This window comes from Camarhynchus parvulus, chromosome 1 (genome assembly GCF_901933205.1).
Source record: "Camarhynchus parvulus chromosome 1, STF_HiC, whole genome shotgun sequence".
In the NCBI taxonomy this organism is placed as follows: Eukaryota; Metazoa; Chordata; class Aves; order Passeriformes; family Thraupidae; genus Camarhynchus; species Camarhynchus parvulus.
Genome location: NC_044571.1, coordinates 35,077,118 through 35,098,548, shown reverse-complemented (window position 1 = coordinate 35,098,548; position 21,431 = coordinate 35,077,118). Strand labels below are relative to the sequence as shown.

Below are 21,431 nucleotides of genomic sequence, written 5' to 3'. Positions count from 1 at the left end.
GAATGGATAGTCCCAGGCACTATTCCAGCTGCAAGATCATAACAGTCTCAAAAGCACATTAAATGCAATGACCTTCCATCCTTGCTCATAACTGTTGGGCCCAAGTGTCCAGAGTAGGTTTGAAATATCTGCTGGCACATTGGCATGCATTAGCACATTCTGCTTCAGGCCACACAAGGCTCAAATAAGAGAGCAAGTGTGCTCAAGCTTTCTCCTCTAGGATTGTTTTAACCCTATGTTTGTGTATTGACATGAACTTCTGTGAAAAAGGTGTGGATGTTAAGCGAATCTGGGCTTGCAAGAGAGACTTACATGTAGCTTGCAGTCAATCATGCTCAATCACTGAATGCTTGTTTCCCATTATAGGAACTGTAGCAAGAAAGGATGATATCCCTGCAGCAGGCAAATGAGTCAAGACTGAATGTCTGATGTGAAAAATGATTCACCATTTGTGATGGATGTGATTTTGATTCAGTTTGACATTTTAGAGGAGTAAATATTTGAAACAACCTACTTTTAAACCCAATCCACCAATGGAATGAGGAAAGCAAATAAGTAGAAAGCATGTTACCTTGTGGAGCATGAGTAGGCACTGTATGAAAAGGCAGTATCTTCACTCAGAGCCTTTACAGCAAGTGGTTTCATAGTTCTTTTAAACCTCCTTCCCTTCCAGTCCCAGCACTGGTGCACAAGACTCCATCCCCCACTGATGGTTTCCTTCTGCAGGTGCTGCTCACCCTGCCCTCAGTTTCTCCCTGAGAAAGAGGTTTTAATGAATGCTACAATGATGAAAGTAATTTTCTGTATATTTGTATATTTGTTTGATAGATTTCATTGAGGCTTTCTTCCAGGCTGCTTTTCTCAGTAGCTGCACTCACAGTCAGCAGGGCTTTTACTTCAGGAAAATCTCATGGCAAACACCAAACCCCTGGTAGGGAAGACTGATGGCTGTGATGAATCTTCACAATCCAGCCATACATGGAGCTCCTGCTCCCTCCTATGCAATTTACTTGTTGATAAATAAACTTGCAATTTCATTTTCAGAGACAGAAAGTAAATTGCACACTGTATTCAGCAGTGACTGATACTGAAGGTAATGTTTTGTATGCACTAACAAATAAATATGCTCTTCACAATGAGGACTCTGGAAATGAGGATATCATGGACATTTCTATGACCTCCCCCAGCCCAGGATATAAAACCCAGTATGTTCAGCTCTGGTTCAAAGCGTTTACCACAGTTCTCTGAGTCTCTATTTAGTATGATAAAAAAGCATAAACTATTCCTATTCTTTCCTCCCTGTTCACAGCTATTTAATTTTATGAGGATGCTGTGTGTGCATGTTAAAATTGTTGACTCAAAAAAGAAAGCCTCAATTTGATTTTTTCTTTTTTTTTTCCCTCAGTACATTAATAAAAGAAGGCTGAGATAATGTGTGATAATATCTAATGTAGAAGTTTTGATAATTCTATCTGAAAACAGTGAATAAAAATCAAAATATTTGCACCTTTGCAATGTTACACTTTTGCTTGGTATAAAACACCAGGTTCAGGGCAGTGTAATCAATCTTTAATGTCTGAGTATATCAGTGTCACAGGTTTCTAAGACAGGCTCACACTTTAAAGGAAGCAATCTCATTATACTTATATATATGTATATATATTCAGGTGACTTATTTGAGCTATGCAATTTTGGCTTGAGCCCTGCAATTTTGGCATAAATAAATGTACTTCCATCACCAGATTCAGCACTTCTGTGTGACCTCGGCAAGCTCTGCAGGACGTTAAGCAAGAGATATTTCTGTCACCTCTTTCATTCCCATTAGTTTCCAATTTTCAAGCTGGATTCTCTGCACCATGAATCAGACAATTCTTATATTGTATAATAATGCAAAGTGACTTACGAGGGATAATTAAATCCTATCAAGATGGTGCAATAGTTCATTTTCAAAGACAGTTTGATTTAATTTCAATTACTGAAAATTTTTATGGGTTACTTTAATAGTCTTTTTTTAATATACATGGATCTATGAGATGCTTGGGTTATATAATTTTTTTTAAAAAATATTTATCTTCCTAATTTCAGCCAGGTTTTTTAAGGCCTGAATGAATGCTAGAGTTAGTCAGGAAGTGTCAAAATTTTACCAACCTATTAAAAGTGGATGATGATTTCATTTTTGTGTATGAGCATAAAGGAAATCCACACCGATTCCTTTATAATTGTAATTCAGTTCAGGTTTTATCATATCAGCGCACTGTAATCAGGGTTATGAAAATCTCTGTTTACTGTTAATTATGCACCATACATGTGCACACAGCCACACACAGTCTTCCAAATATGTTTGAATCTTGTCAAACACTTTAGTCCCTGACTTCTGTTGGAAGTCTGTCACGTCTGTGCTTGTTTTAACATATGGTGCTTTCAACAAATAATTTTATAGGAAGAGCACATAATGAAATGACAAGTACTTCAAATTGTATCAAATTGTTCAGGGTGATAAAGACCAGGGATGTGTGAAGAATTGCAGGAAGACCATAAGAACCTGAGTGTTAAAAGGCATGTACAGCTCAATGTAGATCAATATGGAGTGATGGACACGGGGAAAAATTTTAACGCCAAATTTTAACGCATTCTGTGTCGACCATCATCACTTTGAAAGTAGATCTCAGGGTCAAAATAGATCATTCTGTGAAATTCAGTGGTGCTCCATAGGGTGCAAAAATCAAAACAAATATTAGAAATGGTTAGAAAATGAACAAACTAAACAGACAATATGAGTTGATTCAACTGTCTGAATCCTTTGTGGGCCAGAACTGTAAATACTATGTTGTGTTCTGGTCTGCCTATTTCAAAATGGTCTTAAAGGGTTTAGAGGAAAAGAAGTTTTATCAGGGGGATGGAAAAGCAACCTTATGAGGAGCAACCAAATGGGCTTGAAGTTTTCAATCTGTTCACTGTCTCTGAAGTATATAAAATGAGCAGCTAAAAAGATACAGAGCTTAAAATAGTATGGAGATTGTTACAAACTCAGTATAAACACAGTATTAGGCATCAAAAAGAAATGAAAACAATCTAAATCAGGCCACTGTGATTAAAACCAAAATCCATCAGAAGTGAAAAAGTATTTCTGGACTAGTATCTGCTGCATAAAACCTTAAATTATCTTTGGTAAAGGAGAAGTATAAGATGGACAAATACAGTGCTGGGCAGTTTTGGGAAAATATTGTGCATAGGCCAGTAAGTGTGTTTTTCATATTGAAAAATAAGTCAGGCATTAAAAAAAAAGAAGAGTTAAATATGTGTTCTTGCAATTTTGGAAGAGCTAGTGCAGTTTTTCTAGGTGCTTGTTTAATTTATTCATTAAGCATTTATGCCTAAAGCTTTGAAATATTCAACAACTGTGTGAATTAATTTAATCCTAGTTTTCAAAAGCTTTTGTTAAGATTCATGCCAAAAGATTTAAAGTGGATGGCTTATCTTGAGATAAAAGAAAGTTTTCTTGTAGTTTAGTAATAGATTAGCAGGCAGAAAACAATATTGAGAAATAATTTAGCAGCTTTGAGTTGGAGCAAAGATGCTTGTGGTCTCACAGACAGATGTTCAGTACATTTATCAAAGATAGATATCGAATACAGGGTGAAGAGTGAGATGATGCATTTTGTTTAAATGTGTTTAGGATATTCAAAATTGTTTGACTATTGATAATTAAAGGATTTGAGTTTCTGACATGTAAGGAGAGGCTGAGAGAGCTGTATTCAGACTGAAAAGAAGTTAGGGGGATCTTTTCCAGTGTATAAGTACCTAATGGGAAAAAAAAAATCCTTTTTTTTTCCCTTTTTTTTTTTTACATTGTGGGTGTTCAGACACTGGCACAGGTTGAGGAGTCTCCATCCCTGGAAACACCTGAGATATGAGTGGACATGGTCCTGGGCCATCAATTGTAGCAGAGGGTGGGACTGGGAGGTGTCCAGAGATGCCTTGTGAAATCTTTACTGTGAAGAATAGGAAATAATCTCCCAATAGTGGATGACTGTGCTATGAAGGGATGGATAAATACAGAGTGTTAGTAAATGCAAATACTGAATATGAGAAAAAACAGCCACACCTATGTATTTACAAGAATAGGACCTAAATTAACTGCTAGTCAAAGAGTTAAATAAATATTGTGATTTACTCTTGAAAGCTCAATGTACAACATCATCGATATTTCGTGCCAGTCATAAAGGCAAATAAAATTATATTACTTAGCAGGAAAGGAGACGAAAATAGGACAGTAAGCGTCCCTCTTCCTTTATAGAAACTATTGGATCATCCTGTTGTGCATACTCAAAAGGAGTCTGGTTGAACTGGAAAAAACTAAAGAGTGATGGTTAGGAGTAGAGGATGGCTTTGTACAAGGTGGGGCACAGAACAAACATCCTTCTGCTTCCAAACAGATGACTGAGGTGTGGAATCATACAGCTATGGATGGTGTAGAAAGTGAAGGAGAAGCAGTCATTCCCTTCATTATTGTACACAAAGTGGAGAACATCCAAGAAAATAAAAAATAAAACAACAAACAAGCTACTGAAGTACAGGCTTTTGAATGTAATTAAATGTGTCATTAAATCACAGAGCCTGTGTGGACTCTCTGGTAGTCAAGCTCTTGAATGAACTGAAAGTGCAATTAGGTGAAGTAGTGCAGGCCATGCTCATTGGGAGGCTATGTGTGACCTTGGATTCAGGAAATCTCTGAAACTTCCTGCTTCTGGGAGGGTGTATCGGAGAAAATCACTCCTAGACTTATTGCTGTCATGTCTTTTCCTTAAGTATCTGCTACAGGTTACTACTGTTGGAAAGAGGACACTTGTCTAGATGTGTCTTGGGTTTGATAAACTGAGTCATTCTTAACCTCTTGTTGGAACAGGTGGGTAGCTGAAACCTAAGGCAATAACGATGATTTCTTTTCTCTTTGCAAATTGACATTCTCTCCATTGCTCATTTTTTGCTTATTTTCTCAAAGGAATACTTACAACAATATTTTCACTTTTCATGTAAGGAAGGCATGTATTTAATTGTGACTATTGCATGATGAACTCAATGACAAAAGATATGGTATCTCTAGACACAAGGAAGTTTGTATCATGTTCGCAATTTATTTTTTACAGCAGGTCACAGCCTTATACCTATTATTGAAATCCATGCCTTAAATGTTTTACATATGAGATGTAAGATCTGTATTCTTTTTATTGAAGATTTTACAAATTCCTTCAAAAGAAACTTTATAAATTCCTTAAAAAACCTGCTCATATTGTATTGAGTTCAAATTTCTCATCCTTGGAGATTTTGGGGACAGTTATTCCTCTCTTTTAGGCATGTTCTATTTTTTGTGTACACTCATAAAATCATAATCTTCCTAACACCAGCTGATAGGATTTTGTTTTCCTCTTGAGGCATTGGGTGCCCTCAAAAGCCCTGTCTTCAGGCTGGTGCTTCAAATAAATCAGTTCCCCTTCGATAACAATGAGGATTATGCTACTCTGAGGAGGCATCTTAATTCAAATTTCCATTTGGAAACTTTTATATTCTGTTGTGCAAAGGCATCTAACCATTATCCTTTGCAATTCCCTAATCAGGTGGCATACACATATACAGAATTGATTACAGTACCACCAAGCTTTTCCTGGTAGACACCTAGGAGTTTGTGGGCACCACTTCTGAGCTTGGGTTGCTCGAAGTCAGCAGTGGGGAGAGGGAAGGGCCATGGGGCATGCTGCACACCCTGGAAAGTGATCCATTGTGTCAGGGAGTAACTGATCTGTAATTATGGCTCCACAGGTCAAGGGATGAGTGTTATCTCAGGTTCCCCAGGCACTGGTGACTGAGAGGGTCACACCTGCCAGCGGCTGGGGCATGTGGGGAGAGCTGGGACGTGATGTGCCTGCCCTGCCACTGGGCAGCTCTCAGTCCTGCCTTCCCCCTGGGCTTCCCTACTCTGGGTTTATCGCAGGCTGAGGGGTATCTTGTGCACAAGGTGGCTCTCGGGCTCCAAGCTGGAGGGGTCAGGTCTTGACACCACGTGCTGGTTGCTTTGAATCTTCTTGGTGTTCATCTCCAAAAGTTTTTTATTTGTCTCCATTTTGTGTTATCTTACTGAAAGTGAGGAAATTTTTCCCTTGACACACTTAAGTAAGCAAAGGCTTTTTGGATTTGTGGGTTTATTCTCTCCAGGCAATCTTAAGCTTTCAGGCTCTATTGTTGATCAAAGACTATTTTAAATTTTTTATAATGCCCTGAAGTCCATTTCCTTGAAACATCAAGATTGCAAATTCTTAGTTTTGCAAAACACCATTTGGAAAAGCTCTTCCTTTCTTTATCAGGATCAGTTTTGTACATAAATTCAGTGTGTGAGTGGCAATTACTCTTTTGAAGAGATAGTCACATTCAAAGAAATTAAAAATATAGTATAAAAATACATATAGATGTATCAGAACCCCTTAATTAGCGATAATGTGGTTTTAGCCCATGCAGACTTTCTAAGGGCTGTGCTTTTTTCAGCCTTGTTCAGACTGAGCAATGTCTGTGATAATTCTGTTGAAATCCCTGAAATAACTTTCAGAGTTAGGATCTACTTCAGTGACTGAAATGACAGAGCCTGACATTTAAGAAAAGATCCAAAGCCAATTGGTGCTGATAAGAATTTTAGTATGTACTTCTCTGGTGGCTTCATATCAACTTGCTTTGACTTGTGATGTTTGTGGAAGTAAATGTTGAAGAGATGAGTACATTTTTTTGACTAAAAGTTGTATTTAAATATGTTTTCCTTTTTCAGTATTTTATTAAGAATTATATTTTTTATGCCATTGAAATGATATCTGATTTTATATGGGTGCATCTGTTTAGAATGAATTTATTTTTATATTATAAAGGGTTTTTTTGAGAATTGATTTTAGTCAGCGTTGTTATTGAATAAGTCTCACCCAAATTCTTCACTATTTGTGGATTAAGTGGAAAAAACCCTATCAGGTAGGGCACTGAACTGCTTGCATAAACAGTTCTTGAGAAAACTATATCTATTTTGAGTTCCCAGTAGACATTTTAAATTAGCATGAAAAGCAAGATTGTTATGGTTTTAGGTACTTTGATGATCTAAGCTCCCAAGACAATGAATCCCTTGTTCTTAAAGCTTTTTCTAAGATTCCCTCACTGCATAAAATACATGATCTCTCTTCCCTTTCTTACCCTTCCCTTCAAACCATTTGAATTCAGAGTAGGCAGATCTTATGCTACAGATGCTACAACACTTAAAATGGATAAATTCCAGTATATGGAACGTATGGAAATTATGGTGAATCATTGAAAAAATGTCCAGCCAGAGGATTAGCTTGTGTATCAAAAAAAATTTTAAAGAATCATTACAAATATGATACTGAGGATTTAAACCAGCTGGCAGCAGTAAGAATTTGACCCTGGTCTAGTAAACCATCCTGAATTTAGGGCGCTGTACATCTGTTCAATGCACTTGAAGGTTGTGCCCTTTAGTGACCCAACTTCATCAAGAAGATGCAGATTAGTTTTGATTTTTCCCAACGCAAAGCTGACTCTGTTAACTTGATGACTTAAAAAGCATTTTTTTAAAATTCTGAATAGTAATATAGCACTTAAAAGGAGATTGATCTTTTTGATGCCTACCACTCACTTTGCTTAGAAGATCCCAGAAGGATGTACTAGAAGGGAAGCAGTGCAAAAGTGCAATGTCCCTTTCCTCTCCCCCCTTGACAAAGGGATGCTGATCTCCTTAACCTAACTCAGAAGCCTAGATTAGCCTCCCAGTTTCATGGTATCCATCCTTCTGATCTAAGTGTCTTTGAACTTTTTGTAAGGATTTTGGTCATTTGCTCAATGTCTTTATTCTTTCTTGCAGGATTTTCTTTGAAAGAAGGATTTTGAAAACCTCTATTATTGTGGCAGTTTTCACTGAAGCTATTTCAATTTTGCAATACTCCAGCCTTCAGCATCTGGTTTTCAAACTCTGTTGGATCAGGCTGGAAACAGACATCTGAAGTGACTGTTTAGCAAAATAATAATTTTTTTCCCAGTGGTCCAGAGTGAAAAATATGCAAATATAAATAAAATGAGCTCATTTTGAAGGCACTGAGCTTTAATGAATAACCATTTATATAACAGCAAAATAAAGCAAATTAAAATTTGTTGTGAACACAAGCTCTTTTAAAAGAACAAATTAAATGAACATACTGAGAGTTATATCATGACACTGGAGGCTTTAATAAGCCAGATCTCTGCATGAGAGGTGCTGAATAAAAGAGGACTTAAATAAGATGTTCACAGAATTGGCACAAAAGTATTCTTATTTCTAGCATAACACTACCCAGCCTAATAAATAACAACACTCTGAGTTTGAAATCCTACTCTAGTACATTACCTGAGATGAAACAGTGAGGAAAATTAATCTGTTGCCCATAAACCCTGTGCACAAATTTCCCCAGAAATGGCAGGGTTTCATTGGAGGGTTTGTTTGTTGATGCTGAATCTATATCTGGAAATTAGCATCAAACTGAATGTTTTTCTTCTCTACAAGGCTGGATGGTTTTAAAGGGAGAAAAACACCAAGAAGAAAATATTGCAAATATCTGCCTTGTTGTTTTGGGTCTTCCTTCCTTCCTTCCTTCCTTCCTTCCTTCCTTCCTTCCTTCCTTCCTTCCTTCCTTGTCCATAGTTAATGGGACTTACAGACACCAGTTGTACACCTGTATGATTAGATTTTATGTGAGAATTATTTTCTCTCCAGTATCTGGAATGTTAAATGTATTAATTTTGGCTACATTTATGTAAATGTGGGGTTTTCTTGCATATCATGAGAACAAAGATGTGTTTTGAGTCCTTTTTTACTGCAGAAGCACAGCTAAAACTCCATTCTCAAAAGAATTCAAGCACGTGCCAGCTGATGTGAACAGGGGGCTGAACAAGATACCTCCTGAGGTCTCTTCCAACTTCATCTTATTCTGTGGTGCTGTGAAAGCAAGAACAGGATACTGCAGGCTGGCACAAAAAAAAAAAAAAACCCCAAAAAACCCCAAACAATCTGTATAGAAACTTTGGAAGAATTTTATATGATGAGGAAAACAGAAAGGCTACTTCATGATGATTGTAAGAGATATCAGTATTGTTGTCCAATTTAGATAATAAACAATAGGTATTTTGATGTTTCATGCTATGGAAAATATTTGTGGATGGATAAATTGAATGTTAATTTTTAAAATTCAACTTGTGTTAACAATTCCTATATCTCTTGTGCTTATATTTTTTCCTTTGACGTGTTATAAAAAAATTGCCAAACAAATGTCAGACAATTAGTAACCTCCCACCTAAGCTGAATGGTGAATGGTACAAAAGACATTTATGTGATGGTTAATCACATTTTGTGTTAGCATTAATAAATCCTATCATGAGCATTTGAGACAGGGTAGTCAGGACTTTCCTCCAACTGTGGAAGTCTTCATTTTGGAAAAAGAGCAAGGGGAAATCCGCCATAAGCTGTAGTGAAGTTTTTGCAGAATCTGGATGTGATACAATTCACTTGTCTCACAGACTGAAATCTTAAGTCTGCTGGTCCAGTAGATAGTCCTATTTTATAAGAATAAATGAGATAAACTGGCAGAACTTGTGGAAATCACAGTGCATTTGTGCAGCCCTCTTTGAAAACCTCTGGAGCACACCTTTCCACCTAAAACTTCACACTGGGTCTACACTGTGGTTGTCACTTCATAGGTGCCAGTCCTTAAATTGATGGCATTGCTAATTTTTCATTTTCTGTCCCTTAACAGCTGCAAACAGTGAAAGTGATGGCCAAGAAGCGGTGAGGAAAATAAAAGAAGAAACTTTGACTGGAAAAGGTACCATATTATACAATTTCCTTTAAGAAACCATTTTTCCTCTCTTTTTGCTGTCATCTCCTTTTATATGAAGTCCCCTTGTGTATTGCTAATTTTTTTTTTTTTAATTTGGGGCGCTGGAACAGGTTGCCCAGAGCAGTTGTAGATGGCTCCTCCCTGGAAGTGTTCAAGGCCAGATTGGATGGAGCTCTGAGCAAACTGGTCTAGTGGAAGGTGTCCATGGCAGGAGGTTTGGAACTAGATGCTCTTTAAGGTCCTTTTTTCCCAAATGGTTCTGTGATTCTATGAACTGAATTCCAGAACAAAATCTGACTCAGGGGTAAAATGGATAGGATATTTCTTAAAAAATGTTTTCAGCCTGGTTTGGCTTTACTGTTGTCATTGAAAAAGGGTTGCCTGCAAGTTACAGTCTGCCTGCATATGTGTGTGTGCATGATTTAATAGATGGGAAAAAACTCAGAATACCAGTAATTTTTGCTAAGGGGAGGGTGACAGCAGGTAAGAGTGTGTGCTCTTTTACTTTCCTTGTTTTAGGAGCTAACAGGTTTTTGAAAGATCAAGGCTGCTTGATTGGGTCATTTGACACATGTTAAGAGCTAATAATACTTGACAAAGTAAAACCATTCTTAAATATAAATAGACCTTTCATATCAAGCCTAAATTCCTACCTTTTTGTGGTTCTTCTCTTATTTCCTTTACATGATGATCTGTCATGTTTGTAGAGGGGTAAGGGCAGCATAGCTTGATAACTAAGAGAAAAGGCACGTTCCACACTACCTGCTCTGTGATTGCAATTTGCAGTTCATGGTGGAGGTTAGTGCAGCTCACATTTTTGTCCCTGGGTGTCACTGGGTGTAGTTCCTAGTGGTGCATGATGATTCATTCCCACCACTTTGACACATAATTTCTTGGCAAAATAATAGAGCAGTGTTGCTAGTCCAACCTATTTGGGATCTTCATGGCTTCTTCTGAGATCTCATTCTGTTTTTGTACCTCTAATAATTACTGTTATGATGATCAAAATACATGTTAATTATTGTGTTAAGAAACCCCTTCATTATGATTTATCTTTTGACTTAAATAAATGTGCATCCATTGTAGCCTCAGGATACATGTATGCTAGTTAAAAGCATCATAAATTAAGGCATAGTTAGAAGGATCATGAAAGGAAAAAGGTAATTCTTACATCATTAAAGTCTTTTGCTGGAAGTTTCTGTGCAGAGACCAAAACCAGTTGGAATTAATGATGTCATGTGCCTTGCATGAATCTGAATAAACCGGGGTCTGTGTTATTTTCTCCCTCTGTGTGATCACAGGCTTTTCTAGCATCCACTCCTTCTTGCTTTTTCAAGGTAAAGCCAGTTATAGCCCTCAGTTATAAACTGTTAAGACACAGATGTCAGTTTGAGGAAGCTGAAAGAGTATTTAAAGTCAACTGAAGTTGTTCCTCACTGTAATTATTTTAACTGAGGCTTAGGTAATCTCAGGCCCTGATAGGTTTGGCCTAAAAATAAATTGGAAGAGTATTGTTTTTTCAGAATTTCTCACTGATTGATGGAAATGTGTATTTACAAGTGCAATGTCCTGTACAAAGACTTGTTCAGAACTGAGAGCCACTCCTGTGTTACTGTTTATCAATGAATTTGTACTTTGCTTTTAATAGGATGTGTGTGTAGATAGTGTGACTAAGTGTCCTTGGTTGGCTAGATGATGCTTGTATCCAAACCAAAACACTGAGACAGGGCTGTGCAAGAGTATTACCTTTTTAAAAGCTGCAGTTCAAGATCTGTTTAGTCACTGCATAAAAACATTATTGGTTTCCTTGACCCTTTTCCCCTGGTTTTTCTTTGAGCATTTTTCATGGCCCATATGATAACACTGCTTTACAGAAACTGGTCCCATCAGGAACATCTGACTCTTGAAGGAGAACTACTCAAAATAGTATTTTTGGGCAGCCAGTGTGGTCAAGGATTGGGGCAATATAGCTATTATGGACAAACATGAGTGGATGCCATCAGTTTGTTATCTAGATCTCAGATTCCTTAGAACAAAGAAAATCTCCTTGCTTTTTATCAGGTTAGACAGCAAAAGGGAGCCAAAGACCTTGTCCTCTCCTTGTTGCCTGGCTGAGCCATACATAGCACAAACATCCCCAGAGACAGCTCTGGGAAAGTGCCAGGCTTATTGAATGCAAGTAATTACAATGTTTTTAAGGCACTGTCATCCTTCTCTGTCTTGGCCCTGTCTGTCTGGGGCTCTGTCTGATATCTAAGGGTAAGTAGTTTTACTTGGCATAATCTGTACTTACTTCTGGGACAAGTGAGATTCGAAGCATGTACATAAGTAATTCCTATGAAGCAGCTGAGGAGCAATAATGTGCTAACAGTTGCAGAGGAGGATAAAGGATAGTAATAAAAAGGTGCAGGTGATGGGTCTTTTTTTTTTTTGTAAAAGCCCGGCAAGACATGAAAAAAGGATGGACAAAACTTCTGAATACAGGGAGGCAGGGAGCCTGGTTTCCCACCCTGGAGGCATGAAAAGCAGAGCCAATGCCAAAAGAGAGTACAGAACTGGAGAGGAAAGCAGTTGCAGCCATTTGCTACAAAGCAGTGTTGCTAAAGGACTCAGAAAATCTAAACAATATAGCACTTCATCTCTGCCTTCCACCCACCCTCTATCCTGGGGCTGCATTGGAAACCTTCTTGGTTCCTCTCCCTGCTGACTCCAGACTGTTTAAGTGTCTTCCTTGGTTTTGGGTGTCTGTTCTGGGTAACCTATTTCAAAATGTAAGGAGGGAGGATGTACATGGGCAGTTGAGTGGAAGTAAATAAGCTACAAATCCTTGGGGCATGATAGACCCAGCCAGTTTAACCATCAGAACCTCCTCCATGATAAAGAAATCACAGCCCTCAGATACCCAGAACAGGCCAGAGGTAGTGCTGCATTGTCATTAAAATTCTCACACCGGGGCTATTTCCAAAAGACCAAGGGCAATACATTGCTACAGCGTGAATCATAAAGCTGGGAGAAGCCAGGATGATGTGGACGTTTATCTTGCTTCCATTTGTTAAATTGGGAACTTGTGTTGTTAATAGTAGCAATTATATGGCTGGGAAAATCGTTGATGGCTCGGGATTGCCACAGAGATATTCTAATTGGATAAATCTCTGTAATTTGCACATAGGGTGTGTCTCTGTTAGTGTGTTCATTAGTTAGATCAGTTGGGTGCTTTTCAGGCAACCCTCAGCTCCTGGCTGCTTGCTGAGCACAGGTTCCTATCAGGAAGGGCACTGCAGGTCCTGTCCTGGATTCCCTTTGGACAGGACTAGCCTGGGAGGTGAGTTGCAGCAGTAACAGAGCACTACTGCATGGGAACAAGCTTCAGAGTTTATCTGAGCCTTCCACAGACCTGCAGCAAGTGCCTATGTCAGGTGCCCAGCACAAAATGAGCTCCACAAATAGACTTATATTGATCCAAACTGCTTGGTAGTGCAGCCATAACCACAGTTACCAGTGGTGAACAAACTTCATTGAGCTGTGGAAATGGGAGGTTTCTGTGATAAAGTAAGCTATCAATGGCACTGAAAAAGAATCTCTCAATTTACATAGCAGAGTTATATCTCCTGACTCAGTTAGCCTCAGCTTATGTCTCTGCAAATGAAAGCTGGTTTTAGCCTGATGATTACAAACATACAAATGTTGGAAACTCATATATAAACATGAATGAAAGCTTCATTCGTTCCAGCAAAGGCTCATGAATGCCGATGGAATCAGCAATTAGCAAAACTTTATGCATAAATATCACGTAGTACGGTACCAGGGGAAGGATCTCACATCCAGAGATTGGAGTTGCAACTAGAGTCAAAGGAGAAAAAAATTATCATTTAGTGAGAAAAGAGGGTGTAAAAGTCATATTAAGCTTCTCCTCTTCAAAAGGAGAAGCCTGCGTTTAATCTCACCCAACATTTTTGTGGCAATTTAAATAAAACCACAATTATAAAACTACCAGCTAAATTCACAGCCTTCATGAAACTTCCATTTGAAGTCAGGTGAGAAAGGAAGAAGAGACTTTCTCCCTCAGAGCCAGAGGAATGCAAAGGTTAGCACAGTGGCAGCCAAATTGTGTCATTTACAGTCTGACCCACATCAAGACAGCATGGGCCAAATAGTAGAATGAATTGTCCTTAAAAAATTCTTGTGCACTTAACAAGCCTGGCTTTTTCCCAGAGCTTTCTCTAGAGATGTTTATGCTACACGTGGCTCAGCCAGGGAATAAGGAGATGACAAGGTCTCTTGCTCCTTTTTGTAGTATAACTTGCTAATAGATAAGGAATTTTTCCTTTTTGTTAGAGACCTGAGATTGAAGAATTGACATGAAAGAAGATGGGTTAATATAGCCAATTTGTACCACTTGTAATTACAGAATAACTCGCAGGTGGTTTCTCCACCAACGCTTGCTGTGTCAGGCACCATTTTTAACAGAGCAGTCTAGCTTTTTCTGCTCTGTACCAGAGAGTTTGTTGTTAGCTTTCCCTGCAGGCTAGAGGAAGTAATCTGCTGAGTTCCCAAATTCACAAACTTTTAAACTTGGTGGTCGTATTCCCATTGTTTTAGCTGGAGTTGTCTTCAGCAAAGAGTTCAGTTCAACAAGGACTGATGCCTTGTTAATATGTGCAAAAATGTCTGACAGGACTTTTTCTTTTGGATGGCATGCCAAAGACATCATTATGGAAGTGGTCATCCAACCAGTCAAAAATAGTGGAAAATATTTGTGTTTAAGACATATCTTCTACAAGTGTGCATAAGCATGTGTGAGTTTATGCTTGCTTGTGTCCCTTTTTTTTCTTGTTTTGCTGGTGTTTTGAGTTGTAATAGCGTCACATCCTGGGCTTGTGGCTGGACCTAATGTGGTTACTTTGTGTCTTCTACCACATCCTATTGAAATATCCTTTCTCTACCACTGCTGATGCTGAAAGACCTGTAGGATTGGTTTAAAGAGCTTCCTGACAATGACAGCAGAGTTTCCACCTACCTGGTTTCTTCTCTTGGGCTGGTGCATTATCTCCTGTACTTGGCTCTGGCAGGTGAATGACTGCCCTCAGTTGGAGTTGGACAGCTGAACACCAGGCTTATGAAGACACCTTGAAAGCCAAGGTGGTGATATGAATGGGAGCAGAGAAGTCTCAGTCTGACAGTGCTCTGCTTTTCAGGACCCTGTGTGGAACTGCAGAGTTTTTCTGCTTTATCCTTGATGACAGGTGTAAGAACCTTGCCTAAACATTAAGATTTATTTTCCTTCCATAGACTCAACTGAGGTTATATTAGGTACATTCAAGCCATATGAACATATTTGAATATTGAAAAACATTGGATGTGTTAAACTAAATTTGTGACTGGATCCTCCCCATGCACAAGGATGGAAGACTCTTTTCTGGAGACCAAGATGCCTGGGCTAATACTTTTTCTCTGTGCTCATAGCACTTCTGTCCCTTATCCAGTAAAGCTGGTGACTTTTTGCTTCATGTTAAACAGGGAAGATTTTAATCCACAGAAAGGTGTCTCCAGAGTCCTCGGATAAAATAATTTAGGTTAAAACTTTTCAAATCAATTGTCCTGCTTTTCTGTTTGTTTTACATAATTCTTTGATGCAAAACCATGGTTAAATTTGTTAAGCCTGTTTGCTTATGTCTTTTCTTCCTCTCCTTTTGACTTCCAGTGTAACATGATACAAGATTTCCCCTCTCAGTTCTTACAGATACTTAAAACAATAGAAAACCCCCTATTTTTTGGGTTTCGTAAAACACTTTGGAAATTGAGTGGTCATGTTAACAGTGTGGCAAATCAGAAATTAAGAGCAATATGAATATAGTTCACATAGCTGAAGATGAGTTGTATATCTGGATACTGAGATGGAGATAAAGTCTTTCAAATGTGAAATGTGCTCATAATGCAGGCACAAGCTCTGCCTGTTGGTTTCCTGAATTCCCATTTCCATTGGAAATGTGAAACACATTTCATTAACAGGCTCTGCCACTAGGAAATGTGATTTTCTCTTATTTAAATTATCTCTAATTGAAACTTAGAGACAAAGAAGTGCACAGGTGTAGCTGTAGGCAGAATAACAAAGTCCTGTCAGATGTCTTGAAATGATTTTCTGACTGTAAATCACTAAAGCTTTGTGAGACTAATGGCACCAAAGCTCTGAGGTTAGGATTTTGCTGATTGTGCTGCCCTACTGAAGGCAATCTGGAGAAAGGGAGTTTCAAATGAAAATTGCCTCTTCAAGGCTGGAAAAAAACTCCCATTTCAGACTTTCACAGGATTTTGATCCTCTTGTATGCACTTGTAGAGTCATGATGTTGTGCAGTGACTGAATGAAGGTGCTCCTGGTTTTGTCACATCCTTTAATATGCCATTACTTTTTCCATCTTGAGCAGTAGTTGCAGGCAGGTTGTGTATGAGCCATTTCTAGACCTTGTCTGTTTTCAAGAAATTTGCCAGCATACACTGAAAGAAAAAGCCAAGAAAAAAGCAATTTGTGTTCTCTCTGGAATGCTTTCATATTTCTCTTCCAAGAACTACATTATATAGACCTATCTTCTGTGAGTTACATGTAGGGCTTTAGAAGTTAATTTGCTTAGAACAAGTAGAATATTTTCTGTGGAAATACCATTGGCTTCTGTACTGGAGGCCCAGCTGCCAAGAGCATGGAGAACTTGTGGGCTGAAGTAAATGTGGAATAAGCAGAGCCTGTATGCTGTGTGAGCAACCTGCCAGGTATGAGCTGCACATCAAACAACAGATGCTGGTCAGCCTGAGTGTGCAGGCAGTGCCAGTATTTCCTTGTCTGCTCCATCCTTGCAGCAGTATGGCGAAGCTCCAGAGGAAGAACTGCTAGAGAGGAGCCTCTGCACCTCCCAAGGACCAATGCCACTGTGGCCATGCTTAATTTGCTCTTCAAGGACTGATTTTCAGTGGCACAGAATTGAAGCTCTGAATAGATGTCCCAGTTCTTAAATGAGTTATGAGCCAGGCTCTCCCCAGCAGTGCCCAGTGACAGGACCAGAGGCACTGGGCACAACCTAAAGTGCAAGAAAATCCATTTAAAATTAGAAAAACTATATTTTTAATTTTTTTTTAGCATAGGAGCTTTTGGGTATCAGCACAAGTTGCCCAGAGTGTTTGTAGATTCTCTGTCTTGAGAGATACTCAAAGGCCATCTGAACACAGTCCTGGACAACCACCTCCAGGTGGCCCAGCATGAGAAGGGACAATCTCCTTCCAGCCCCAGCCACCCTGTAACTCTGTATATCTAGCACATTTTAGCTGCCAAACCCACATGAAACCCTGTCTGCTTTGTGTGTCCAGGCCTGAATACAGGTACTGTAACTTACACGGGTTGCAGGACTTCAGGGCCTTCCAGACACTGCATCAGTGTTCATGCAGTGCCAATATTAAGACTTAATTGCATATTGTGATAGGAATAGCAATAATTTGACCATAATGCAGTCTTGGGAAGCAGATATTTGAAAAGAACTTCATAGCAGTGTAAAAAATCACATTTATTCAAGTAAAAAAACATTCTGTGGAAACAAAGGGAAGAAAGGTAGAAATGCTGATGTTTAGAGTAAGAATGACTCTGAAGCAACTTCTGTTCTTGTGTGTTTTGGATTTTGGTTTGTTTTATTGCTGTTGATGTTGGTTTTGTTGCTGTTGTTTGGGTGTGTTTTACTTGTTTGGGTGGTATTTTGTGTATTTTGTTTGGTTGGTTTTTATTTTGTTCTTGATTTTTGTTTGTTTTTCATTTTTTAATTTTTCTTTTTTTTTTGTGCAGGGCATAGACTAATTTTTTTTTTGTTAAGACTTAGGTTTTAAAATATAGTTTTCAAATTTAACGTGCTCAAGATTACATGATGTGTGTCATCTCTGCCACATTTTCATCATCTGACTGTAAATTATCATGTTGAAGTACACTTTGAAACCTTTATTATCCTAAAGTCTTGCAGGAAGTGTCTAATGCCAGCATTTTTAATGGTCTTTTTTGATACCTGGTGCTAGAAATCCTTGCTTGTAAGAAGAAAAGTAAATATTCCTGAGGATATTTATAGGCTCTTCAATTAGCCAAACATCTAACATGATAATCATTACAAGCCTAATAATCATGTCTCAGTTTGGATTTCTCTTCATATATTGAGGCACTTTTCCTGGACAAGGTGATGTGAACTGTTTCCACCACCTGATTAATTTCCCCAAGATAATGCTCGGCTGTGTTTCATTCTGTATTGGATTTTAACATTATCTCTGCCACTGACTTCTCTTACCAAGATTACTGTTGACTTCAGGCTGCTTGGTAGGAGTGGCTCTTCACAACTGATGTGACTTGAGGAGACAAAATAAATCAAATCATCTTTCCAACATTTACTTTGACCTAGTTGAAAAATAATCCTTGCCAATGTTTTAGCTCCCAAGCATGAAAAACGTGGGCCTGTGGTTGGAGAGAGATCTCCGTGGCTCTGGGCAAGATTTGCTGTTGTTCTGCATTTCCTCTCATTTTACTCCAATCTCACTTATGCTCCCTTTGGCTTTTTTAAGAAGTAATTTACAACAACTAAGCTTCCCGGAACATGGATCTCATTTAAATGATACACTGTCTGTACTTCTGTTTCTTTAAAAACTTGATGGCATATCAGAGGGAAGATAAAAGGAAGGAAAAATAATATAAGGCAAAAAGCAATTTCTCGTTTTCAAAACTTTGTCATGGCAGTTGGGGGCTTCTGAACTGGAGGTTTGTAAAAAGTTAATTTTCCATCCTAAAATGTTGCAGGCTTTCTCCTAGCTTACATTCAACACTTGAAAGTCAGTCCATGCAAAAATACCATGGTCCTAGTTGGAACAATTTTTTGTGAAGACAGAATTTTTCCGAGATATGTCTGTTTGAATGGGAGTATTTATTGGCAGAAGAGAGAAAGAAACACTTTTACACGCATATCTACAAAATAACACAGAGAAAGTGCAGAATCTCTGTAGAAGGGATTAACTTGAAAAGTGGCAGTTTGTGTTCAGCCCGATCCAGATGAAAGGCTTTTCATCCCAACTGTGTTTCTTATGTCCCAGACTTCTGTTCTATAGAAGACAATATTTGGTTTAGAATGTAGATCTTTAAATCTTCTGTAATTAATAAACTTCAGCTTATCAATGCTTTGCATTGATTTGCAAATGCACACTATAAATGATTTGGGTTTTTTTAACAAGAAAGTTTTCGCAAATTTTGTTTAAAAAAATATTTTGTTTAAAATGGAAATATCCTGTGGAAGACACTTTTGTGTGAGTCTGAGCCCTCTTTCCATCAGTCTATTTGGAGTTTTTTGGGGTTTTTTTTTGGTTTTTTTTTCTTTGAGCTGATGCAAAAATTAATTGTTCTATCCCTGCCTAAGTGAAATCTTCAAATGGGATTTCTTTCAAGATTTTGTTTCTGAAAGTAGAAGACAAAGCACATCTCCAGTGCCGTGAAGGCCTATACTTTGAAGCACTAGCTATAGATAATAGATGGAGATGTCCAAAAATGTGCTTATTTGGGACAGAACAAGGCTGATATACTGAGCAGATCTCCTGAAAATCTTAGGCGCTTCCTCCAGTTAAGGTAATCTCAAGTGGCTGGAAGAAGACTGCTGTATTAGAAGATACATGAAACAACTTTTTAGTCTGGAATCATAATATTGTAGTTACCTTGACTACCAATGATATATAACTATATTGTGTTTGCCTCTCCAGGTGCCCTTTCAGTCAGTCCTACAGACAGAAAAGACAGAATATTGTTTGTCTGTTTGTTTGTTTTTAATTTGCTTGAGTCATATGTCTAGAAACATGCTAGTCAGAAGGCAGTACCCATTTCTGTGTTTCCACCCAGCAGGAGAAAATAGTATGTTCGCCTTTGCTTGCAAAAGAGAACAATTTGTTGCAGTGCTCCCATATCCAATTAACCTTTTCTTCTTCTCAGTGCAATCAGAATTAGAGCATTTAGGGCCATGTTTGCATTGATTGCTGAGCACTGGGCCCCAGGGTGTGTGTGCCTGTGGAGATGGGCAGGACATGTGGCTGCAGCAGCTCTGGGGAGCTGACAAGCTGAGCTGAGAGGTCCCTCACCGCCTCTGAGCTCCGGGGTCTGCCTCTGTCTCCCTGTGGGCAGCCTGTCCAGGCAGAGCCCAGCCTCTCTGCCTTGTGCAGTGGGTGCACAGTCTTTAGGGGAGTCTGAGATAGATGTCTTAGTATTTTTTTTTTTTTTTGTTTAGATGACAAAGAGCTCCTCCGGTAATGTAAATTGCTGGTGCCGAAGGTAATTTTTCAAGAGTAGTCCAGAAATACCATTCTTAGGCTGTGTGAAAATTTAGCACCTATATCCTTAGTCTCTTAAATGTAATTTTGCCTTATTTTCTAAAGATAATATTTTGAAATAAAGCCATTCTTTTGTGCTTCCAAAGTGTTTCCTTGGGGGTTATTTTTCAGAAGCTGGATGCAAAATGGCTAATCCTTCACTTCAGCTGGAAAAGTGCTACCTGCCAGCCCCAGTTTTAGAGATTTGTAGGGCAGGAAAATGAGGACAGAACAGGGGATTTAATTAATTTATAGGAGCCTACAGTAAGAAGATAATGCTCTGGGGAGTTTGGGTCTGTCATGGGGGACAGGTGTGTAAGGAGTGGGTGGGGGCTGAAAGGAAAGTGTGGCTGTGGGTCCCAGCCTTGGTCTGTTCTCTGCAGCTTGAGGAGGAAAGGACCTTGGTGGTGCTTTCCCTGCTGTCTGGCTTCATGGATCTTTCCACAAGCTGCCATTGCAGCAGCCTTTTAAAACACACCATCCTCTGGGGCTAGAAATTAGTGATGTTTTTCCTTCAGTTCCTTTTTAGCACCAGGTGAGATTGTATGTCACTAATGATATAAGGAGTGTTCTGTCTCAGAGGGATGGTATAAATTTATGCTACCAGCACTAAATTATTCTTTTACTTGAAAAATAGATTTTTTACTGACCTTTTTATTTTTAAAACATTTTTAAAAGAATTTCTCTTTTTTGCAGGCTAATTTCAGATTTTGCAGATTCATTTCAGTTAATATTTTTTTAATATAGTCTAGCCTTTGAGTTAAATAAAAACTAGCCTTCTACTGCACTGGATGCTATAAAAAGGAATATGTACCAATGTGTTCAAAGAGCAACTGAATCAGACACATAAAATGGGAGAAAATGGGTGAAAAAAGGAAAACAGATAAGAGAATTATAGGAAAAAAAAAACCCCACAACATGAATTCCACATTTCATGTTCCATTTTCTTTTTGAATGGTCATATTTTTTAATTTAGTTTTAAATTTAATCCAAAATAAACAGTTAAGACACTGATGTGCATATTAATAAGTCCAACAAAATAGAGAGATACTTAAGGCTGAGAGGAAAAGGAGACTAAAGAGAAAACCAACAAAAGGAGTAGAAAAGGATGAAGAAGAATATGAAAACTAAGAGAAAGAAGAACCTAGAAAGAGGTTGCTGTCACAT

At 38.4% G+C, this 21,431-nt stretch overlaps 1 protein-coding gene across 2 annotated transcripts in view; it reads left to right on the top strand.

Moving 5' to 3' along the window:
• DHRSX (dehydrogenase/reductase X-linked) overlaps positions 1 to 21,431 on the top strand; it is a 161,062-nt gene that overhangs the window by 40,001 nt on the left and 99,630 nt on the right. For both annotated transcript variants that reach the window (XM_030971022.1, XM_030971014.1), the window contains one exon: positions 9,825 to 9,893. In XM_030971022.1, coding sequence (XP_030826882.1) covers positions 9,825 to 9,893 — 69 coding nt within the window. The remainder of the gene's footprint in view (positions 1 to 9,824; positions 9,894 to 21,431) is intronic.